The following is a 22218-nucleotide window of genomic DNA, read 5'->3' on the forward strand; positions in this document are numbered from 1 at the left end:
CCTGGCTATTATAGTTCATAACATCACCTCTTTTTTAAATAGACTGATTATAGTGCCTCTTAACTACATTCACGATTAAACATTTCAGTTCATATTTTAAGTCTTTTAATTGATTTACGTCTTCGACTGGATCTTCGTACGTGTGGTCTGTGTTTACTCGACTGAGGCTCTTTGTCGAAATCTTGTCTAATAAGTATCCTTGATCGGGCTCCTTCTGATGATGTGGCTACACTAGGAATAGAGATGCTTGTGGTAGGCTGTTGCTCTGGTCTCGAGTCTTGTCGTGGTAATAAGATAGGATTGCGACTCGGTGATCGACTTGATGATGATTTGCTACTCCAGCTTGGAGATTCATTGTCAGGACTGTTACAGTGGTATGAGGGCCAAGGCCTGGTTATGTTATTATCTGTATTTTAGGGGCAAAGCCCAGGTGATGTTAGCTGTTATTTTTAGTAAGCCTAAAACTCTCTCGAATTCTTGGTATTTTGGGGAATTTCCATTCCGACGCCAAGAAACACCTGACTTTTGTTAAACGCTCTGATTGACAGGCTCGGACGATGTTCCGCGAGTGGGACGAAAGGGAGGACCCCTGCGGGACCTGGTCAAGGGGGTAACGCGGCAAAAAGGGGGAGAAGGGAGGAAAGAGAGAGGGATCGAGGTGGTTGTTTGGTGAACGCGCGAGAGAGCGGAAGGCTAGATTTGTAGTGAAGTTTTGAGGGACTGTGCTTTTCGGAAATAAATGAGTTCTTTTTCTTAATCTTAACTTGAGTCCTTAATATTATAGTTTATAAGTCGACGGAATAAACCCACGATAAGTTAATGTAACAGGACTCAGGATTGGTGGTTGCTGATGACTCTGGATCGGTGGTTGTTGATGACTCTGGATCTGTGGTTGTTGATGACTCTGGATTGGTGGTTGCTGATGACTCTGGATCGGTGGTTGTTGATGACTCTGGATCTGTGGTTGTTGATGACTCTGGATCGGTGGTTGTTGATGACTCTGGATCTGTGGTTGTTGATGACTCTGGATCGGTGGTTGTTGATGACTCTGGATCTGTGGTTGTTGATGACTCTGGATCGGTGGTTGTTGATTACTCTGGATCGGTGGTTGTTGATGACTCTGGATTGGTGGTTGCTGATGACTCTGGATCGGTGGTTGTTGATGACTCTGGATCTGTGGTTGTTGATGACTCTGGATCGGTGGTTGTTGATGACTCTGGATCTGTAGTTGTTGATGACTCTGGATCGGTGGTTGTTGATTACTCTGGATCGGTGGTTGTTGATGACTCTGGATCAGTGGTTGTTGATGACTCTGGATCGGTGGTTGTTGATGACTCTGGATCTGTGGTTGTTGATGACTCTGGATCGGTGGTTGTTGATGACTCTGGATCTGTAGTTGTTGATGACTCTGGATCGGTGGTTGTTGATTACTCTGGATCGGTGGTTGTTGATGACTCTGGATCAGTGGTTGTAATACTGATCTGTACCCTGCATCTGGATTTGGATTCATTTTACTGGCTCCAGTTGTTGATGTCTCAGACACGGTTGGTATTAATAACTTCTCACTCCTTAGTCTCAATTGGTTCTGATGTTTTCTAATAATACCTCTCCCAATATCAATCCCATACATCATATTTCCGATAGATTTTTTACAGTTCCCTCTATCCAATTTTCTCCCTTACCATAGTTTTTTTACAAAGACTTTTTGATTAGGATGAAACTTACAGGTAACATCACTAATTTTTACTAATGGTTTTATCGCTATTATTATTTACTTCAAGCATTTCAATTATAGGTTTATCGATGTTGATATTCTCATTACCTCTCTCCTCTTTAAAGTTCGTTGGATGGACCATGTCAAGTTTGGTGCGGATTTCTCTTCCAAACATGATTTCCGCTGGAGATTTACCACTAATTTGCGGAGTGCGGCGATAGTTTATGAGAAATCATGCTAGTCTTACGACGAGAGATCCATTTGAGAATTTTTTTATACCTTCGTCAATGACGTCAATGGCAGAGTTAGAAGTACCATCTATTTTTTTTAATGATGTCTTCTTGGTACGCACCACCCTTTCAGCCTGACCATTTGAAGCAGGGTGATACGGTGCAATGGTCAAATGCTTGAAGCCGTTATTCTGCGTGAAGATTTGGAACTCGTTACTTGTGAAACAAGTGGCATTATCACTCACCAGGGTCTTCATAATTCCATAACGTGCCAAATTTTGTCGTAAGAATGTGATGACTACGACTGAACTGGTTGTTGAAGTGACTCCGATTTCCATCCATTTCGAGGTAGAGTCCACTAATATTAATAAATATTTCCCATTTACCGGTCCGGCAAAGTCTATATGGACACGAGTCCACGGTTGGATCTCCTCGGGCCACTTCAAGTATTCAGCCTTTGGCATGGTTGCATTTTGCTGACAACTTGAACATGCTCTAATTCTGTCCTCAATGTTGGTGTTCAATTCTGGCCACCAAACTTTGCTCCTGGCTAATCGCTTTGTTTGCACCATTCCCTGGTGTGAACTATGCAGTTCATCCAGAATAACTTCTTGGCAAGTTTTCGGTATGACCACCCGATCGGTAGCTAATAAGACTCCTTCATGAATAGTCAAGTCATATCTTCTCTTCCAGTATGGCTTGAAATGTTCTTCTAATTTGTTTGGCCACCCTTGTTGAACAAATTTGTAGATTGGCTTCAAAATATGATCTTTTGCTGTTTCTTCAGCTACTTTTATCGAGTCGAGAGGTCCTTGATTGAGTTGGCTAATTGCGAAGACATACTCGGATGGTATTGGTGGTGTTATTAGTTTTCATAATAAAGGTAAACGACTTAGTCCATCGGCGTTAGAATGATTTATACTATATTCTTATATCTAATTTCATAGCTGTGCGCTCCTAATGTTAACCATTCTTATTTGCAATACACATCAATAGTTTACCTTCCGCTGTCGACCATTATTTCCCCAGTCTCTTTGCAGATGACACAAAACTTATCAAAATTCTTAGTACAAACACATCTAACGCCGAGCTACAACAGGATCTCTCTAAAGTTGAATCTTGGCAAAAAATTCCGGTTTATCCTTCAACACCTCAAAATCCAATGTGTCTTGAAATAGCTTACTATTCTTGAAAAAGACTGTTTGTAATAGCTTACTAGTCTTTAAAAAGACTGTTTGTAATATCTTAGTAGTCTTGAAAAAGGAAATCCGCGACTTTTGACGGGTTGCGTTATCCTTTTGTGGGGTGCTGTGTTTGTTGCTCCTCGGTGTAACACAGTGTGTTGTAGCTTCTCACTGACACCACGGCAAACAGGTGTCAGGTGCACCTTTCTGCCTAGCATGTAGTATTTCAGTCGATTCAAAAGATCAAGTTTTTAAGGGAAAAATCTGGAATCGCGGTCATTCTTTCTAACCCTCTTGAAATTGGCAAAGAAACCTGCTTTCTAAATAAGCATTTTTAGAAGGCCCAAATGTAAAAATCTTACGAACTGAAAGTTTATTTCGATTTTGGAGGCCCAATCGTAGCCACCTTTTTAAAAATTTGGAGGCCCCCAAGTAGGCCTACACTTTTTCAACGTAGGCACGTGCCTACTTGTGCCTATTGCTGGCGGGGAGCCTGGCTGTTAGGCGGCGGGTCTCCGTATGAGGCGCAGTGGTCCTGTTTCCCGGCCTTTTGGAGTACACCGGGATCTCCCATGCTGTATTTGTCACCTGTCTGGGCTTGTGGACGCTGGCGTAGGGCATTCTGATGAGACCACCGTTGTAGTAGGCTTTTTGATTGGCTTGGAGTAGAGCATAGCGCCGAAACAATTTTCAACGGCGGCGGCGGCGGCGGGAATGATAATTAGTTAGGCGGCGGCGTAGCGCGCCGATTTGCAGAAAATAATCGGCGGCGGCGGCGCCTAAGGGGAAAAACTGTCCCCCCACTCAGAAATAGCGCCAGCCCTTTAATAGACCGCTAGAACTTAAACAAATTTAAAAAAAATACATGTTTAATAGAATGTAGGCCTATTTTATTAAAATAGGAACCACTTGTTTCAAAAACGAAAATGAGGTAACTTTGGTTACATACTATCATATGTAACATAATTACTCATAAGTGTGCCAGAACGTAATTGACGTCACTTCCCAGTCGATGACGGTTTTATCGTCATCAAAAGTAGTTCTGGCAGGGGGGGGGAAGGAAGTTAAAACCATTTTTACTTGACGTTAGTCTGTATTTTCTTTGGTGGCTGTGAAACCAGGTCTCATTTAAATTTTTACTACAGAGATGTTAAACAGAGGCACACTTATGAGTAACTATGTTACATATTATACTATTAAACTAAAACATTTACGCTAGTAATAATAACCATACTGTACTTAGTTACTACCATTTCATCTATTATCGCAAAATATTTGATCTTTGTATCAAAGGAATTTTTAAAATATAATAGACTATAGTTATTGCTGAATGCAGCTGATGCGTTTATGTACTTATTACAAAATACGAGGCGAGGCAACTCCAAAGCAGTTTCCGATTCTCTCTCTCCGATCCCAGCTGTCTGCTGCAGAAAATCTTGGCGCGCGCGGTGCAGTGGTGCCAGATCTTTTGGAAATTATTAATTATTTCCAATTTTATAACGCGAGCATGGTGCACCCAACAGCCTAGAAATCGTAGCACTCACAATAGAAAGATCTATTTAGTTCGAATTTAGATCTCAAAACGCCATTATTATACTTTAATAATGGAAATTAATTCGGCGGTGAAATAAAAATGTTTCGGCGGCATCTAAATAATCGGCGGCGGCGGCGTTTGATCGGCAGCGCTATCCTCTAGCTTGGAGCACCGGTATATAAATTCTGACCACATGCTATTATAACCTGTGCCATTTGCTTTTTTTTTAATTCAAAGTTTTACCTATTTATTTGCGGTTAAATATTTTTACATTTCTGTAAAAAATGTGCTATTTCACTACTTTATTTTATGTAATTTTAATAAATATATTCCGGAGCCGCCCTGATCCAAAATTGTGGATGAAAATGTACGGGTCGGAGGAAACATAAAAAATAATAACCTTGAAAGGATTTCCGACAACGAAGAACGGAAAATGGAAAGTAAGTGGTATTTTTAATGAATACAATCCCGTTAACGTCACTTTTATTAAATTCTAACTTAAAATTAACTGGATAAATCATTTCGAAATGAAATTAAGATCTCTTTAACAATAGTTTTTAAATAATTTCAATACAATAAAACGTGAAATAATATTGTGAGATATAGTATTTCAAACTGTTGGGTAATACTATCCTCGATACTATCGTCCAGAAGGATTATACAAATGATCCCTAATGGAGCACATGGCGCCATCTAAGAGATTTGACCGTTTTCTTCGCGCAATAAAGGCTCATTTAATGAGAAATTAAGCTATAACTTTGACCTCGTTGTTATATTTTAAAACAAGATTATTAATTGAAATGAACCATCATGATTTTGAATAACGAGATTTTTGAAGTCAAGAAGCAGCGAGTGGCAAAATGGTCTTAGGTGGCAGCCATGCCAGCCAGAAATATTCCCCCTTTTTCTTCCACAACTTAAAAAAAACAGTAGTCATAATAACAAAGAGGTATTTTGTTTCTGTTTTATTTTCCGTAAGTTATCCCCCGCCGTGACGACTCTTTGAGGCCATTTAAATCCGTTGGGAGTTTGGGAAACCGGCATTAGTTATGGTGTTCATTATACAGGGTGTTAACTAAAAAATGGACCAGGGCGAATATCCCAAAATGTGTTTTAGCCACGATTTTGATATTTCCGGGTGTTATAGAGTACTCAGGGGGTCAGGGTCACCCGACAATGAAAATTTCAATGACCTTGAACCATGTCTTTAAGGTCGTTCTCAAATTAACCTGAGAACCGTAAGAGTTACGAAGTTGGTTCCAATTAGAAAAGTGTTCCCCGTCACATTTTATGGCTTACTTGCTTCAACCCGATCTGATTTGCGAAATAGGAAGTCGAGAAATGTTAGGCCAAAACATGAAGGTCGTTAAGTTGATAACGTGTCGAAAACGAGGTTTGGGAGCCGATAACTCTTAAAGTACTCGTGTTAGAGAACTGAAATTTGCTAGATAACCTCATCGTAGTTGAGGGTCTTTAGTTTGAAAATTTCAATGACCTTGAACCATATTTTCAAGGTCGTCCGTAAAATAACTTGAGAACCGTAAGAGTTACGAAGTTGGTTCCAATTAGAAAAGTGTAACGGCCGAAGACTTTTCGAACAGAGTGTACCACAGAGTTTGGTACCAACATGACGGTGCTGGGCCAGGCAGAAATCGAGTTGTGAAAGACTATCTTGACGTACATTTTCACAACAAATGGATCGTAAACAACGGGCCAATACACTGGCCACCATGCACGTTCTTCGGATCTAACTGGAGCAGTTAGATTTTTTTGTGAGGTTTTTCTTTAGGACAGAGTTTACTACAATCCAGTACAGAACGTTGCGATTCTATTTAAAAGAATAGAATGTGCATTTCGCGAGGTGACTTGGGAAATGTTGGAGAACACAATGAAGTCGATAGTTACAATCGCTCCAGTTTGCGTAGTGGCCGACGGTGGAGTTTTCGAACAGTTTTTAAAATGATCTGGAAGAACTTGTTTCATTTCAGATGATTTATTTCAATGCGTTCGTTATTTATCTAACTTATTTTAAATTAAAATAGTTAAATAAAAATGTAATAACACTTTCTAGGACCAATTTTATTTAATGGAAACTGTACGTAAGCAAAATCTTTAAGGTTATTAGCCTTGCAACCTGGTCTCTGACGCAATTCATTTTAGGGCTACTTGTCTTTGATCTCGACTTCCTATTTCGGAAATCAGATTGGGTCGAAGCTAGTTAGCCATAAAATGAGACGAGGAACACTTTTCTAATTGGAATCAAATTCGTAACTCTTACGGTTCTCAAGTTAATTTTCAAACGACCTTGAAGACAGGGTTCAAGGTCATTGAAATGTTCATAGTCACTTGACCCCCTGAGCCCTCTATAACACCCTAAAATTTCAATATCGTAGCTAAAACACATTTTGGGACATTTTTTAGTTAACACCCTGTATAGTCAATGTGCTTAAGTGTATTATTGTTTTCAGAAATATGAGTAGAAACCAAATTTCTATGGTACTGGTTCGCGCTAGCTCACCTAATTTGTTTTATTTTAGACTTATTTTTAAGTACAATAAATTAGTAATTTAATTATTATAGAGAAGAACGAAAGTGGCACTGAAGCTATACTAGAAATCAATGTTAGCTGAGACAACTAAAGCAGTCGGCATTTAACATTAATTAACATTCGAGTAATTTCATTATCTGATAAATAGATGACCTAAGTCATCTAATTGACTAAATTAATTAAAGGCGCAATTTTCAAGTAAGAGCACCCACAGATAAAACATTATCTCAGGACATACGGACTTTGCACTTAAGCTCGCGCAGAAAAACCATAATGTCAATAGGCCTTTCTATAAAGTAACATTGGCCTTTATGTCTTGATGTTGCTGCTACGTCACGGGTGACGTCTCGATGGCATTTTATTACGAAAAGCCCTGGACATATGAGTAAATTCGATGATTCACGCTGTTTTTAAGATACACTGAACTCAACTTCGTGACGAATGAACTACATAAAAACCAGTTCAGTAAGCGTAGCTTATTTTATAGAAAGTCCTATTTACATTATGTTCCTTAAAAAGTGTTTTTATTAATTTTTATTTATTTCTTGCTGTGTAATTTTTGAGGCCCCTTAAGACGACGGGCCTTGTGCGCCTATTGGGTTTTTCAAGTTACATGGAGGTGTACTTATACCCGAGTTTGAACAAAATCGGTGATTATCACCTCGGGTCGTCTCCTTGTTAAGGTCTATTCACACGAGCCAACTTTTTGATCCAACTAGATGAGTCAACTTTGAGTTGAGTAAACTAGTTGGTTCGTGTGAATAAAAGTTCGATGAGTTGATCCACCAAAAAAGTACGCGAGAAAAAAATGGATCACTGATCCATTTTTGCTGACTCAGCATTTTGATTTGAATAGTTGGCTCGTGTGAAAAGGTCTTTAGTAGACATCTTTCACACATTTAATTTAAAACTCGGTCGGTAGGCGCGGTGAAATGTCTGAACAAAATGTAAACTACGTATACGTATCATTGTTTTCAGAAAAATTATTAGAAACCGAATTTCGGGGTGATGAAGTGGGCGCTAGCCAAACTAATTAGGTTTTTTCATATTTGTTTTTAAATACAATAAATTTTATTATTTTATTTTTATTAAAACCTACGTTCAGACCAAAAACATTCTTTCTATGTTTGATATTTCGTGACGAGACTGTTATGATATGAGGTAAAAACTACTCGAATAGGTAGCTCAAATTTCGCCGTAAAGTGCTTGGAAAAAAGTCAAAAGCATTGTAGACATAGCATTTCCAGTATGCACGTGTACTGATTCCGAAGCGACTAGCTACAGATTTGGAAACGAACCGCTTGTGACTCAAAGGGGCTGTTCACAAATTACATAAAGCAAAAAAAAAAGACTCTTTGAAATCCCCGTAGCGGCGCGCGGCGTAGCCCTTTTTATTATATTCAAAAATACTAAAATGGTCTGCGGCGAAAAGCAGATAAAACATGGAAACATATGATCTATGAGTCAGTCTAAAGTGGAAAATATTTAATTGATATACATATTTATCGGACGGAAATTTTTATGTTTAAAAACCTCTTTAATCGCATGTAACTACTAAACCAGTATCAACGAATGAGATGTTATTCTACATATTGTACCTATCCTATCGTCTGAAACTGGTCAAATGTTTTTGGAAAAAAAGTGACTTTCACGAAAAATGTTAGCTAAAATTAAATGGAATATATTTATTTTGAGTAGTTCATAATTTAAATCTTTCAATTAATTAAGTATTATTTAATATGGAATATTAAGTGGAACCACACTTAATACCGGAGACGTCGTCATGTCACAAGATCTGGTTGCCAGGTTCGACTGGAATCGTCCCGAAGGATACGGATCCGCCGATGTAAATAACTTACTCATAGAACAAGCATTGAAGGCGTTAAACACTGATTCTTTGACGTTCCAGGTACGAGTTCAAGCATTTAAGCGAGCACGTGATAACGTTCGACCACATTGAGGACAAGAAGTTCATGGACCAAGCTGGCGATTTGTAAGGCATAAGTTTATAATTATATTTCACATAAGTGTTTCAGTATCCAATTTTCCAAGTGATTAGTCTTTACTCCGAGCCAATTTTAGAATAACCATACTTTTTGTTGACCTTTGAACCGAGTTATTAGGCACATCGTAATTTTGAGGCGTGCGAAAATTTGTTTTGAAGTTGCGTATTTCTTTTAACCAAAAGTGTGAGGTGAGCCCGAGCCCGACTCACGGCGTATGCCAGCTATGTTTATCAGTAATTATTTTCAACTATCTGACACGATTATGAAATAATTATAGACTTATGTTAAGGTTATTATTCTTATTGGCATGGGTCAAGTGAACCGTAATTATTGGATCACATACACATTTGCTACACTATCAAGATGAAACTGGTTCAGGTTAATACCGAACTTCATTATCCCAGGCGAACAAATTGGCCTGGTTATACAGGGTACTGTTTCAAAAGTGTATGCAAAAATTTTAAGGAGTTATAGGGAGTGAGTTGAGAAGTATGCCTGTTTTTCCCCATTTTCCTACGATGAGTTACAAGAGCGCCAGAGAGCTTCAAAGTGTGGCCTACTAGCCCCCGGAAGTAGGCTGCAACAAGCACAAAACTAAGCAGCTGGGAAATGGGAACATTAAGTTTTGGGTTCGTGTGATAAGTAAAAAAGGACTTAATAAACAAATCGAGGTAACCAACAGCACTTAAAGTTACTGCTGCTCATACGAAACTAATTTTACTTGAAAGGAAATATCCTAGTTTAAAAATGTATATATATTTATATTATTTAGTATACTTAAAATTTTATTACAAAAAATTTAATTCTAAGTATGAGAGGGTTTCAAGTGAGTTGAGCTTAACCAAAATTAGCCAGCCCATCCCTTATGACCATTTTGTAACCAAGATTCAAGTTGCAATCCATCATGGCAGTTGAACAATAAGCTTTAAATAACCTGTTTAATATCAAACTTAAGCGGCCATTATATTTACGGTTACTTTTATTTTAACTTCAAATTATAACCTCTAAGCAACTCTCAATTAGGTCTCTTTCAAGTCTCCAGAAATGAATCTCCCCATATGAGACTAAAGTGAAGTCTTAATTGACTTTTATTTTTATCTAAAATTGTAACCCATAATCAACTCTCATTTAAGCCTTTTTCTGTCCTCAAAATTGAGTATCAAAATATAAGACTAAAATGAAGTCTTAAATAACCCTTATTCCAATCTAATATTGTAACCCATAATCAACTCTCATTTATGCCTTTTTCAAGTCCCCAAATTTTAGTCTCCCAATATGAGACTAAAGTGAAATCTAGAAATAACACTTATTCTACTCTTACCAAAATGTGAGTCTTACTTTAGTCGCTAATTAGTCTCAATGAAGGATCAAGGATTTTTAAGTATTATGTAAGCATAAAAAACTGAGATCCGAATTTTGGGTCCTAAATAAAATCTATTTTAGTCTCACTAAAAGAGTTTTATTAATATATATTTAGATGAAACTCATTATAGTCTCATTTTGGAAGACCCAATTCTGGAGACTTGAGAGAAGCTTAATTGAGAGTAGATAATGGGTTACAATATTAGATTAGAATAAGGGTTATTTAAGAATTCACTTTAGTCTCATATTGGGAGACTCAATTTTGGGTACTTGAAAAGGGCTTAAATGAGAGTTGATTAAGGGTTACAATATTAGATTAGAATAAGGGTTATTTAAGACTTCACTTTAGTCTCATATTGGGAGACTCAATTTTGGGGACTTGAAAAAGGCTTAAATGAGAGTTGATTATGGGTTACAATATTTGATTAGAATAAGGGTTATTTAAACTTCACTTTAGTCTCATATTGGGATACTCAATTTTGAGGACTTGAAAAAGTCTTAAATGAGAGTTGATTATGGGTTACAATTTTAGATTAAAATAAGAGTCATTTAAGACTTCACTTTAGTCTCATATGGGGAGATTCATTTCTTGGGACTTGAAAGTTCCTTAGAGGTTACAATTTGAAGTTAAAATAAAAGTAATCGTAAACATAATGGCCACTTAAGTTTGATATTAAACAGGTTATTAAAAGCTTATTGTTCAAGTGCCATGATGGATTGCAACTTGAATCTTGGTTACAAAATGGTCATAAGGGATGGGCTGGCTAATTTTGGTTAAGCTCAACTCACTTGAAACCCTAAAATTTTTGTAATAAAATAACCGTTTAAAATTTTTAAGTATACTAAATAATATAAATATATATAAATTTTTAAACTAGGATATTTCCTTTCAAGTAAAATTTATTCCGTATGAGTGTGTAAATAAACTGAGCTGAGTTAAAAGTAGCCTAGCATCTAGAGCCAGCCATGAAGTCTGGAGATTTTAGAACTTGCAATCCAGCATGGCAGCTGAACATAGTAGTCATTTTTGATTCAGTGTTTAACGTTGGATTTGAACGGACGCCCGACCGTGAAAGTGGTCTGCTGTATAGCGACCGCCATGCAATAACTGGTGAAGAATTTAACTATAAATCACAGTGGACTGCTCACATATAGGGCACCCTGGTTGTACTCATATCGGCAGATTTACCAGTATATCCAGAGTTTAGATCGAGTCTCCTAAAAATGTCTTAGTAGAGTCTCCTACAAATAGTAAAACGCAGGTATAAATAGAGTCTCCTACAAATAGTAAAACGCAGGTATAAATAGAGTCTCCTACAAATAGTAAAACGCAGGTATAAATAGTCTCCTACAAATAGTAAAACGCGGGTCTTAATTGAGGCTCTTACAGAAAGCGAATTTTAATGCAGCTGAACATAGTAGTCATTTTTGATTCAGTGTTTAATAATTATCTTAACGTTGGATTTGAACGGACGCCCGAACGTGAAAGTGATCTGCTGTATACACTCTTTTACGCGCGTCTTTCCCCACATCAACGACCCTCCCACGATTTTCTCCACAGGCAGCTGCCATAGACGTACTGCATGTAGCTCTTCCGTGGAAAGTTCTTTCCCCCAAAACCCGTTCTCTCGCGTGTAGCACGGTAATGGCGACTCCCATGAAACACGCGCGTAAAAGAATCTATAGCGACCGCCATGCAATAACTGGTGAAGAATTTAACTATAAATCATATCGGCAGATTTACCAGTAAATCCAGAGTTCCTACACAGTTCTGATGAACCCTAATTATGTTTATTGATATAGCTTCAACGGTTTTTACTTCTATTATGTCTGACAAATTCCCAAAAATCGTATGTAGCTGCTTCAAACCTCAAAAGCCTAGTTTAGATCGAGTCTCCTAAAAATCGCATTAAAAAAGTCTTAGTAGAGTCTCCTACAAATAGTCAAACGCAGGTATAAATAGAGTATCCTACAAATAGTAAAACGCAGGTCTTAATTGAGGCTCCTACAAATAAAAAATCATGGACATAAAAGGAATCTCCAACAAATCACAGAAAGCGAATTTTAATGCAGTGTCTTTCAAATCGCAAAAATCATGTCTAAATTGGGTTTCCTAAAAATTAAAAAATATGGGTTGAAACCGAATCTCCAAGAAATCACGGAAATAGTGTTTAAATCAAGTCTCAAACAAATCGCAAAAAACAAGTTTAAATTAAGTCTCCCACAAATAGTAAAACGCGGGACTAAATTGGGTCCCTATACAAATAAAAAATCTGGGTTTAAATCAAATCTCCCAGAAATCACGGAAAAAGGGGTTTAAATCAAGTCTCAAACAAATCGCAAAAAACAAATCTAAATTAGGTCTCATAGCAAGATCTTAAATAGAGCTAAAAACGAGTCTTCTTTAAGGCTAGCTTAAAGAAACGTAAATAAAACTTGATTGTATCTAGATTTAAGTATATTTTTAGTCTGAGTTTTGGACTGTGGGAGACTTATTCATGATTTATTATGGGCTTTGAATAAGTCTTTTTTAAGGTTTTATTTTCGAAACATAATTTTGGTAAGGGTAATCTAATATTGTAACCCATAATCAACTGTCATTTATGCCTTTTTCAAGTCCCCAAAATTAAGTCTCCCAATATGAGACTAAAGTGAAGTCTTAAATAACACTTATTCTAATCTAATATTGTAACCCCTAAGCAACTCTCAATTAATTCTCTTTCAAGTCCTTAAAAATGAATCTTCCCATATGATACTTAAGTGAAGTGTTAAATGACTCTTATTTTAATCTAAAATTATAACTCATAAACAACTTTCAATTCAGCCTCTTTCAAGTCTCCAGAATTGGGTCTTCCCAAATGAGACTATAATGAGTTTCATTTAAATATATATTAATAAAACTCTTTTAGTGAGACTAAAATAGATTTTATTTAGGACCCAAAATTCGGGTCTCAGTTTTTTATGCTTACATAATACTTAAAAATCCTTGATCCTTCATTGAGACTAATTAGCGACTAAAGTAAAACTCTAATTTTGGTAAGGGAAAGCTTTGGCTTGAGATGGATGGCCAAAGGCAGGCTAAAGAATTTATCTCGGGCCCATCTAGGCATCAGAGAGCAAAAGAGTTGCTCTCGCTCTCTAAGTCCAATATCAGGTTGATCGTTGGCCTACTAACAGTCCACTGCCTACTTAACAGACATCTTTACTTGATTGGAACACAATGATGATCCAATTTGTAGGGCTTGTCAAGTTAATGAGGAAACTCATGTACTTTGTAGTTGCGATTATTACGTGGCGCAAAGGTTCGAGCATCTTGGTATGCAAAGTGCACGAATGGGCGTATCTCCTGCCCTTCTCCCCACTCATTACGGTTACTCGCGCAATGATGCTGAATTGCTGACAAGTATGCTTTTTGACGCAAAGTCCATTATTTCAGAACCTTAAAGTACAGCCACAGATTTTGGGGTGAGCTCTTCGGAGCTTTGATGCTGATCATCAATTTCGTCATTTCCGGAGTCCTCGAATTCTTCACTTTCGTATTGAAGATCTTCTCGCTTGTGCTTCTCGGATTTCTAATCAGATTCAGCGACTACTTGGTGAAACCCCTTTTGGTTTTCATCTACAACGCTTTCGTGATTCCCAGTCTCAGCTTCACGGCGACCCTGGTTTCGTCAGTCGTCCAGATCGCCAACCCCGTCTTGGATCTGTTTCAGAGGGCCGCCGAAATAGCCGCCATTGTCCTCCGAAGTTTCCGTCTTTGCGAGTACCACAAAAACAAGACGGTTCTCAAGGAGAACAAGCAAAACCAAGCAATATGAAAGTATATTCTCAGACCTTTCTGTTAGGTTTTTGCCTGTTTAAGCTTGGTGTTATGTTCTGGAAACATGACACTTTCTGGCTGTTCTATCAGTATAGTATTTTAGATCAATCCCTGTTTCAGTAAACGTTATTTTTTAACTTTTGTATAATATAAAAATATAATAGAATAAAGCTTTTTTACGGCTTTGCTGTACTGTGATCTTATTTTTCATTAAGGGGTCACAGAACAATTTAAAAAATTTACCCCAAATTTCATAAAGCTCCTTTCCTTCCGTACTAGTCCGTCAAGTCATATTTCTGAAATTCAAAGGATTCTGGGACCATTTAATTAAATCTCATTGGTAAACTGATGATTTCCGACACTGATGAAGCGCATACCGTTGACATTTTTCCTTCCCCCTTTCAGGGCTGGGTTAAATTCGACTATGATACCCACGGATCTTCTCGATATAGTCATAAATAAATTGTTGATTAGAATAACTCGATACTTTCGTTCCATAAGCGTGTCAGTTACTGATAGTTATATGTGGAGTGACGTAGAATTTACGTCATACCCAAAAAGATAAACGATTTTACCCAAAAATGCCGAACTTAAAAAGAAATTTCGTGTTCATAATGACGACCAGGCAAAATCGCGTATTAGGCCTAATGACTTAGTTTGAAGTCCATTGGAAATATGCGGTCATTCTAGAAATAGCAATCGGTTAAAATTTAACACGTGAATGATACAAAAGTGACACAGATATGTGATAATAATTGTAAAATTTTGATCTATAACTAGACACTAACAATTGTAAGTAGCATGGATTTCATGGCGTAACGACCCTTGCGGTAGAGTCTTGTAGTTTGAACTGTTACACAGTTTACACCCATTTTCCCATAGTTTGAACGCCCTCCTTGAAGAATATGCTAAATTGGCACTTAACAGGTGATAAATAGTGCAATAAACTAGGACGTTGCTAAAGCTTTTACTTATTATCGCACGCGGTATAAATAAAGTAACATGATTTCGGAAATTATACCTTATATACCAACACAAATTAAACCCTAAAATATTAGACGGCTCCATCTAGCAACTTAAAGGCCCGTATTTACCACATGGTAGCAGATACGACCAACTATCATATACTAGAAACCAGCGGGGGAAACTGGTTAAAATCAAACTATGGTGGGTCCCTTTAATAGATGGTGTCACTTGACAGAACGTTGTGTTTTTGCTAAACTTTAATATATCAAAAAAGCTATCTGGCTAAAAGGAAACACTTGTTGCACACTGTACAGGTGAACATTTTCCATTATTTCAACAAGCATTATATAAAAAGTAACTTACAGGTCCTGGCTCTCGAAAATATTACTTCTTGGAAATTTCCTTGAAGATGTTTTATTGAAGCGTCTACTCGTGGGACCCCAACACCATTGAGCATTACTCTTCAATGGTTTCGGCTAAAATGGAAAATATTGCGTCAAAATACAGGGCATTGAATGAATGAACGGTTTTATTTGGTAATCGTAAAAAAACAAACCCTTTTACAACAGGGCGGCTCCGCTAGGGGGAACTCAACCAGCATTTTGAAAATCAAATATATATTGAAATTACAGATTCAAATTTAGAAAATTATTTTTCTTTTAATATTCGTTGTTTCTGCCAGTAGCACTTAGTCAACATGTGCTTCAGAATAGGTGCGTGCCATGTAGAATCGGTGAAGCCAAGATCTTCCAAATGTAGGTAGAAACAGGATTCTCTCCAGGTCGGAACCCCTTCGATATCATTCTGAACACCCCAAAAGAACGTGTAGCAAGGTTTCCCTCTCCTCTCCGCACTGTAAGCATCTAGGTAAGCAACCAAATAGCTGCGCACATCGTTCACTAGTTAGCAATGCACCTGTCCGTGCCTGAAAAAGAAGCCCACTTGAGAAACTGCCATCGTAGAAATCCTCCGTGCACGGCATGGTTCAGCTCTGCGTGTCTCTCGACATCACGGGCAACGTGAAGACTCCACTGCTTCTCTGACGTCGCGGTGTCTCTCTCCGTACCCACACCATATTCTCGATCCAGTTTAGCCGCTCTTCTTCTGAAACGGGTAATGACATATACTTTTTTGGCCAATCGTGTAATTGAGTTTGCTCCGTGGCTCTCGTTTGACCATTTTACCCTGATGGCTGCGTGTGCCGGAAACGGTCCCGCACTTATGGCATAACGACCCACCTGGCCACCTCGCACTGAGCGTATTCAAGGGAGTCTAGGGCCGTCGTGGAAACTTCTAAAACTTCATTTGCGTATGTTAAGACAGGTACAGCCACCGTCCTCCAAAGTGTCCTTACAACTGAGTACGAGTTATACGATTTCTGTGCGAAATTCCGAACCATCCACCGGAGTTTGTTGCTTTTAACCACTAACACGGATTCCCATTTCTCAATGTAATTCTTCCCAGAAGAGAGCTCGACTCCTAAATATTTGTACGATTCGACGACATCCATTTTGCTTCTCTGAAGAACGAAGTCACCATTTAAGGTGGACTCAGATGACAAAAGTGGCATTACGTTTGACTTTTCAATGCTGAACGATAGTCCTTTTTTATCCGCGAAACTCCTACACTCGTCTAATAGTAGCTGTAGATCATCACCCCTATTCGCTAACAAGACAATATCGTCCGCATACATGAGATAGGATATAATGGTGACTTCTCCCTCCACTGGCTTTTCAAATTCATCATACTTTGGGATACGAACACCCACTCCTAAGAGCGACAACCTGACCGCGAGCTCATCGATAAAAACCACGAATGGGCAGCCTTGACGCAGCCCGACACTCCTCTTTATGGGCTCCGTTGAGATGTCGTTCAGAGTATACGTATAGGAGCAACTAGCATATAGACTCTTAATCATTTCAACACTGTTAGTAGTAACAACTTTCACCTCCAGACTTTTCCATAAACGTCTTCTATCCACACAATCATAGTCTTTGGCAATATCGAGAAAACCCAGGAAAAGATCCAATTGGCGGTGGCGAGTGATTTCTATTAGGTGTGTAAGGACAAATAAATTATCAGCGATTCTCCTGTCACTTCTGAAATCTGAATCGACCCTGCGCTTCATGCAGACAATTTCCGCTCTCAAGTTCCGTACTTAGAAGCTCAGTTATCAGCATCGCGTACACCTTGTATAACACTGAGGTAACGACTATTGGCCTATACGAGTTCAATTCCTCCTCCGGTTTGTCTTTTCCCTTATGGATGGGAGTAACTCTCGCTTCGCTCCACTCTTTCGGAATATTCCTCTCTTCACGGCACCCATTTAGGAGGCGCTATAGGGATTGTCTAACTAAAGGACCCAGAGATTTCAAACATTCCACGTATACTCCGTCCAAGCCCGCCGCTTTGCCCGAATGTAACTTCCATAGTACCAATTTCAATTGGTCAGCGGAGAAGCTGTCCCCCATGACATCTATTGAAACTGGATTTGGGTCTATTTCAACGCTTTCTGCCTGTAGAGATGATGACACGGTCGATAATAATTCATTTTGAAGATCACAGACGTACTCTTTGATACGATTGACAATATCTCCTCTTTGAAATAGTAGTTAACTATAGTTTTCCCTTTAACCCGCGTTGGCCTACTCTTTTTACGAACTGTTCTCCGAAGTCTTTTTGTAACGGGGAGCCGTAACGGGGAGCCGTATCGGGAAGCCTCGGTGGGTTTGTTTACGTTTACAGTACATCCTGGAGTGGAGAGGTGGCGCCACCGGTCCGGCGGCGGCCGGCTTATCTGGGGTTCAACGGTCAGCGGCGGCGGGCTCTTTCAGATGCTTTATAAAGAACGTGCTGGAGAGACCGAGGGTCATTGTCATTGGGATTGTCACGGTCATTGGGATTGTCACGGTCATTGGGATTGTCACGGTCATTGGGATTGTCACGGTCATTGTCACGGTCACGGTCATTGTCACGGTCATTGTCATTGCGGAACGGGAGTTCGATCAACGATCGACTTACTTCCCGCAGCCATTACTTCCTTTTGACTTTCTTGTTTTGGTTTTTTTTATCAATTAATATTTTTCAATCCAGTTTAGATTCCATGTACAAGTCCCATTTTGTCTTTATACTCGCGGTACTCTCCTTCTGAGTGTATTTCCGCTCGAAACACCGTCCAACGTTACTATTAGTTTCTTTTCTCCCTGATGGTAAGTCCGAGCAACTTTTACGTTCGACACTTTAACATTATCCTCCAACCACTCTTGAAATACCACGGGTTCCGCTGGTACGTCTTCGAGTACGTTGAAAACGAAGATATTTGATTTTCTCTCCCTTCGCTTATTAAACTCAATTATTTCCAACTTGACCTCCACTTTCACCTGCTTGCAAGCAGCCTTGGTATCCGGGGGCTGGGACATGACTTTACTCTTCTCCTCTATTTCCAAACGGAACTCAACGAAATCATCCAAAACCTTTTTTTCAAAATTTCTCATCCTCAGCTCGGTATTTTTCGTAGCAACTTCTAACTTCTTCACCACTCGCTCTTCACACTCTCTGACAGCATTATCCATTGCTTTCTTAAAATACAGCTGTTGTTCACTTAGCCTCTTGTCAAATAAAGCTTCCATCCTTGAAAAAAATCTTCGTTCATCTGTAGTTTTTGTTGAGATCCTGACACTTTGAACGATGCTGAAGAAATTAAACATTATGATATTTTTGTCGATGAAAATGAATTCCAGAGAAAACCGAATGTTAAGTTAATTTATAATGAAATATTTCCTTTAAAATAATAAAATGTTTTCTTCCTTCATATATTGTCGTGAAAATAATATTTATTGTCAAAGGCTTAGATTACGTTCGTGGCATTCTCCATCTTTAGAAGAATATTTTTACTTTTAACGCTTTTTAGCGAGTTCTCACGGAGATAAAAATTTTCACGAAGAACTCTTCTCAAGAGAAGAATTCCTTCTTAGAATTTTGACGCGCCCTTGGAATGCTGATTTTCGTCCTGATGTGGCTGACGGTTTTTTGACGTCACTATGTTAACTTAACACAACTACGTGAGAGGGGAGCGTGCGCCGAGGGGATGTTTTATCTCGTAGTAGCTAGGGGATAAAGCTGTCCGAGTGATCTTACCGGGTTACGGCAGGATAAGCATTCCAAGTAGACGTATGAATTCCTGGCCATCGATATCCCAACACCAATTTTGATTATTGGGATTCGCCAGTTGGGCTTTTGTCCATATAAGCGCTTTTAGCCATTTTTTCTGATTTTCGGTTTCAAAATCTACATACTTGCTTTAAATTTAGTAACATTTTGAGAAAAAAATCAAATTAGTAGGCACTCGTTAATTCCACTCTATGCTTATGGTTACGTTAAGATATTTTAATTTGAAGTGAGATTTTATGATTATTCTCGGGACCACATAATCCGCGTGCGGCGTATTCTGATATTTGAATTTTGCGAATAAGGATATAATAATAATTTGTTTAATTCAAGATAAAAAAGCTGTACACTTATTGGGCCCTGATTCGCGATACCAAAGAAACTATAATGCGCGATACAAAAGAAACTATTTATATTTATACTAGCCGAGAAGCCCACCCTACGGGCTGGCCCTCAGCTAGTTGTGTTTCGAGGCACTCCACCCCAGTAAGGTCCCCCTGCCCCTTTTCCCCATGCCAGAGTTACCGGGTTATCCTTTTTCCCTCGCAAAAATAACTTAAAAACTCGCCTTTCTCTCTCGTCCCAAACCTCCCAGTAAGGCACCCCTACCCCTTTTCCCCATGCCAGAATTAGACCGAGAGACCGCCTCGCCTCGCAAAACGGCGGAAAGGCCGGGAGTGTCGAAAAGCTTGCCGCATTACCCCTCCCAGCTTTGACAATGTTACTTACTGCTGCGCCGACTGAGTATAAAGACTCCGAGAGACCGAGCTAATAGGTTTTCTCGACCACAGAATAGTGTGGAAAAAGAGGGGCCACTACCCATACGCGCAGACTTTACCACCCAGCTGGCTTAACAGGGTTTTCGATTACAGAGGCCAGAAAGACGAAGCTCGGACGACGACGACGAAGTGGTTTTTATGATGATAGTGCCAGAAAATCGAAATTGAACAAGTCGGCGCAGGCCGTAATATTAGTTCCACATCAGTGTATTCGAGTGGGCAAACCCATACACCCTTAGTAGACACAGGTAGGCAAACTAATACAAAAACTGTTGAGGCTACGTGATTTCTTATCGTTTGATATATAAATTGCCACCCTAAGTTAAAGAGTGGGTGCCGCCCACCCTCAGGATACGCGGGTGGGCAAACCAATTTAAAAGCTGTTGAGGCCATGTGATTTCCTATCTTTTGATATATAATTTACCATCCTATGTTAAAGAGTGGCCACCGCCCACCCTCAGGATACCCGGGTGGGCAAACCAATACAAAAGCTGTTCAGGCCATGTGATTTTATATTATCTCGGTGATTATATTAGTATTTTCTTAGAGCAGATATTTAATATGGATTATTAACAACTGCATAAATCATATTATTGCAAGAATGTATTTATGTACTAAGAATATGGCAAGGCGGAGATTCTGTCCCCATGGTCGCATACTTTTCAGCTTAAGGGCCTGTGGCCAAAGCCCTAGCCAGAGTGCTAGCCCATTGAATTTAACATGTTTGACTCTAGCAAAGCAGACTTTTGCAACACGCCCTAAGTTCGACTGCTTTGGATTTTTTGGTCTCACTATTTCAAGTAGACGCTAGCGTAGACGATTCCAATCTTTTACTTTTATTGTTCTATAAGGGGGTTGGTCGGAGGGGGCGGAAATTAACGGCACTGCGTGCGCGTCAAAGAGCTCTATCGAATGAGACCAACTTGTTTTTTTCGGTCACTTTCCCTTTAAGGGGGTTGGTCGGAGGGGGCGGAAATTAACGGCATTGCGTGCGCGTCAAAGAGCTCTATCGAATGAGACCAACTTGTTTTTTTCGGTCACTTTCCCTTTAAGGGGGTTGGTCGGAGGGGGCGGAAATTAACGGCATTGCGTGCGCGTCAAAGAGCTCTATCGAATGAGACCAACTTGTTTTTTTCGGTCACTTTCCCTTTAAGGGGGTTGGTCGGGTGGCGGAAATTAACGGCATTGTGTACGCGTCAAAGAGCTCTATCGAATGAGACCAAATCTCTGGAATAACTATACAAACTATACAAGTTCGCCAAGAAGGCGATAATATTATTTTGTGCCACATATAAACGACTTCGATAAGAAAGTGCCACACTTATTTATTACTTCTGACCATACACGGTTTCTTTCAATAAGAAAGTGCCACACTTATTTAAGACTTTCAACCATACACGTATTCTTCCAATAAGAAAGTGCCACACTTATTTATTACTTCTGACCATACACGGGTTCGATAAGAAAGTGCCACACTTATTTAAGACTTTCGACCATACACGGTTTCTTTCAATAAGAAAGTGCTACACTTATTTATTACTTCTGACACGAGGTAGACCTCTCTGCAATCAGAGAGCATATAATATTATATGCAATCAGAGAGCATATAATATTATATGCTCTCTGCTGCAATGTCTAACGGATCTATCTCTCCCGCCTTTACGGGCACTACTAGTTAACAATCTACTTGTACCGCTATTGAGTAAACGCAAAATTCCGTTCCGCCCTCAATGGAAGAAATGCGCCCCCCCCCTATAGGGCGGGCACGAAACAAAAAGTATTCAGTGGTAAAAGTTCAAGCTAAAGTTACGGTTAGGACGGCGTAATCAGTTGGTTAACTCGTCGGTTTAAGGAGAATACGCGGCCAACAGCTATCTGTGTTCGAGTCTCGGCGACGCCGATAAGATA

At 39.1% G+C, this 22218-nt stretch overlaps 1 protein-coding gene across 1 annotated transcript; it reads left to right on the top strand.

Moving 5' to 3' along the window:
* Positions 1 to 5004: 5004 nt before the first annotated feature.
* LOC149940628 (uncharacterized) lies at positions 5005 to 14512 on the top strand. The gene is made up of 4 exons (XM_090178985.1): positions 5005 to 5102; positions 8963 to 9056; positions 9120 to 9203; positions 14015 to 14512. The coding sequence occupies exons 1-4, from the start codon at positions 5096 to 5098 to the stop codon at positions 14394 to 14396; spliced, it is 567 nt and encodes a 188-aa protein (XP_090035111.1). The 5' UTR covers positions 5005 to 5095; the 3' UTR covers positions 14397 to 14512.
* The last annotated feature ends 7706 nt before the right edge of the window (positions 14513 to 22218 follow it).

The sequence above is a fragment of the Leiobunum rupestre genome, chromosome 6 (genome assembly GCF_980474605.1).
Source record: "Leiobunum rupestre chromosome 6, qqLeiRupe1.1.hap1, whole genome shotgun sequence".
Classification (NCBI taxonomy): Eukaryota; Metazoa; Arthropoda; class Arachnida; order Opiliones; family Sclerosomatidae; genus Leiobunum; species Leiobunum rupestre.